At 45.8% G+C, this 3,343-nt stretch overlaps 1 protein-coding gene across 1 annotated transcript; it reads right to left on the bottom strand.

Moving 5' to 3' along the window:
• Nucleotides 1–1,752: 1,752 nt before the first annotated feature.
• Nucleotides 1,753–2,932, bottom strand: LOC123057901 (myb-related protein Hv33). The gene is made up of 2 exons (XM_044480772.1): nucleotides 2,571–2,932; nucleotides 1,753–2,466 (listed from the first exon to the last, which is right to left on the bottom strand). Exons 1-2 carry the CDS (start codon nucleotides 2,855–2,857, stop codon nucleotides 1,917–1,919), a joined length of 837 nt encoding a protein of 278 aa, XP_044336707.1. The 5' UTR covers nucleotides 2,858–2,932; the 3' UTR covers nucleotides 1,753–1,916.
• Nucleotides 2,933–3,343: the final 411 nt, after the last annotated feature.

Raw genomic sequence — 3,343 nt, 5'->3', positions numbered from 1 at the left:
GGTATGGGAAGAAGCTCAATCAAAAGAAGTTCAATTGTGGTCATGGCCTAGCAATCTTCACTTTGATCGGCAAGGGCGGAAATATGCATGTGGCAGCTTGGGCTTTAGCCCCTCTGGGGCCGAAAGTGCATTTAAGGTTAAGCATTGACCGAATGGAGGTAACATTTTTGCATGATTTTTTGATGAATAATCAGTAATTCAGCTAAAATTTGTCAAGAAATTGGAGAATGCTTAAAATTATTAACAATAGAAAAAGAATGTAGAGCAAAATAAGCAAAACAAGAGGAAGGTAAAAAAAACTATGGTGTGGTTCTGACGAAACTATGGTGTTGCTGAGAAAAAAAAAGTAGGGGCCCTTTTGACCCCTTATCTCCCTCCTCCTAGATTTTCCTTTCACTCTCCTTCCCAAATATTCCCCCTTTTTTTGAATCTTCCCAAATATTTCCAGGAGCTCGGATTCTTCCGAACAAGCAATAGATTGAGAAACTAGTGCGAAAGACGTTGAAAGGCTCCAAGAGTATGGTGAAGATGTCATCGTGTACCCAAACCGAGGTTTCATAGGTCGATTACTCTCTATCCAAGGTCATGCACCTTGGCTGAGATCTGGAAGATTTGAGAGAAGCAATTCCTCCAATCCTCAAAAACACGATATTAACATCCCCAACAAACATCAAGGGTTCTTCCCTTTCGATAAGGGCAATGAACCCCAAGAGAAGTATCAGAAGTAGGAAGAAAAGTAAGACAAGTATGAGAAGAAGAGCAAGGAACCCCAGCACAAGTACAACAATACCAGGAAAAAACTTGACCCACAACCACATGAAACAACATCTAGGCCCTTAAGTGGTTTTTTAATTGAAGATAACCAAGAGTCTAATGGTTGCTTAATGTATGAACAATTTTAGTCCCACATGTTGTTGGTCCGCGAGATTTGTGACCCCAAAAGGAAAAGGAAAAGAAGAGAGCTGTCTTGTCTGTCAATTCTCTAATTTTTAGTGACAATGTAAATTTCAAGTCTTGGGGAAGCGACACTATTAAGATAGGATGTTGAAGGCGGAAGAGAGTTGCTTAGCGCACATCATATATTTTTTGTGGGTGAAAACACATTGTATTACTCAACTCATATTCTCATTTTTTTGCGGATAAAAACATTGTATTACTTCAACTCATATTGTCATATTTTTCTTGCCAAAAGCCAAAACTCAAACTCCCACACCCTTCCCCTTTGTTGCTTTGAAGCCGCAGAAGTACCCCGAGTCTTCGGGGCTGAGAGCCTCGAGTTTCAAAATGTACAATGGAAACTAGATTATCCGGTGGTTGCTCTGGGCCTGACTCATGGTCACTCAGTTAGGGATCCGGAGTATCCCAAGTTGAGAGTGTCTTTCACAACGACATATCACTTCGCATGTCACAATATATCCATGGCTCATCGAAAGTTCCACACAACACCAATTATCATTTTAGGGAGTGTTCTATACTAGTTATAGAATCCAATGGCGAAACCACCACTACTTCATAAATTTACATGTGTAAGAAGAAGATGTGTAATTATAGTAGTTATTATCTTTAATATCATTATCGTGGAATATCCTTTTCTTGGGAAACTATAGATACCACTCTCAAATTTGTTTCAAAGAGTTACTTTAGTCGCGAACTATAACAAAAACAACATTTTTTGAATTATAATTGCACTAAAAAGTTTCAACCGGTTTTGAAGAAAAACAAAGTAATTTGCATGTGGAACAAAAATAATCGGCCATTAATTACCACTCGATCAATTGATTCAACAAAAGGTTGGGTTTGTGCACAAGAGGGGAGCTGCCCTAGGCGGCTAGGCGTGCATACACAATGTAATTGAACAAATTTACCAATAACTAACCCTCTTGCACGCCCGCCGGGCAAATCAACAACCAAATCAATCAATTCGTGGAGTAGAGTCCGTTCTGATCCCACGCATCCATGAGCAGATCGCCGGCCGGGTACTCGAGAAGGTCGTCGAACGACATGAGATGGACCATGTCAATGTCGCCGTCGACGGCGCAGTAGTAGTAATGGCCCTCCCGACCATCGTCGCCGGCAGCGCTGCCGTTGCCCACGCTAGCAGCATCGCTCTCTGAGCCGGCGCCGTTGTTCTGGTGAGTGGTTGTCGACTCGGTGGTGCCTGCAGCTGCAATTGCGGCGGCCCCTCCGCCACCGCCAAGAAGCTGGCACGCGAACATTGGGAACCGTGCCGGAACAGGAGGCACCGTCGCCCCGGAGGCCATGCTGCTAACCGGTTCCTTCCCTCGGGGCCCTGCTAGCACGGAGGCCTTGTCATCGGCGGCCGGAAGGTCACCCTGCTTTGCGAGGCCGCTGTCGCCCTTCCCGCCGCCGGTGCTGAGGGTCTGGCGCTTCCTGATGCGGGAGTTCCAGTAGTTCTTGATTTCGTTGTCCGTCCTCCCCGGCATCTTCCCCGCGATCACCGACCATCTGATACAAATTTCATGGAAGTTTAGCCTCCAGAACGATCGATTCTAAATGTTCTACAATCAATTACCAAGCAGAAATCTAGTAGAATGTACGTAATTAAGTACCTGTTGCCGAGTGATTTCTGGAGGGAGATGATGGTCTCCTCCTCACGCTTGGAGATGGGCTCCTTCTTAAGGTCCGGCCGGAGGTAGTTCATCCACCGCAGCCGGCAGCTCTTGCCGCTCCGCCGCAGCCCAGCGAGCTGCGCCACGGAGCTCCAGGTGGACACGCCGTGCCTGGTGATCCGGGTGTACAGCCGCTCGTCCTCCTCCGGCGACCACAGCCCCTTCCTCTCCTTATGCGCCTCAACCTCGCCGCCGACGTCGGCTTGGCTCGCCGGCTTCTCCACCATTCTTGCTTAGCTTTTTTGAGTAGACTCCTTGGCTACTCCTGCGTCGATGGAAAGTTCAGCTAGCTAGTGTACTAATTGCAGTTGGTGCTTAATTATGTGGTGACTGGATCTGCACTACATTTATAGGATGGGTATATGCTATTGGACCTTTCCGTGCCAAATATGGTGATACATCTGTACACAATAATCAATTGTCCCATTTGCAATTGCGTTGCGTTAGTCTTATTCTAACCTAATTTTGTAGCTTAGGGTGGAGGGCATCCATCCTAAAAGTTACGGTGCCACGAGCATGCATGTGCTTAATAATGTATATGCGCATCTCCATCATGCATGTGCAAGTCAGTAATATCATGCACTAAAAGCATGTAAATTTGTGTGGCTGGAAAGTTTGTGATTAACCATTCGAAACTAAAGCACCCTTGACAGTGACTCGCTTCCTAGCCGGCCACCAAAAGGAAATATAACCTACTACCAATGAATGATCAT

The sequence above is a fragment of the Triticum aestivum genome, chromosome 3A, assembly GCF_018294505.1.
Source record: "Triticum aestivum cultivar Chinese Spring chromosome 3A, IWGSC CS RefSeq v2.1, whole genome shotgun sequence".
Lineage (NCBI taxonomy): Eukaryota > Viridiplantae > Streptophyta > Magnoliopsida > Poales > Poaceae > Triticum > Triticum aestivum.
Note: the sequence above shows the minus strand (reverse complement) of the source record. Positions and strands in the feature narration are given on the sequence as shown.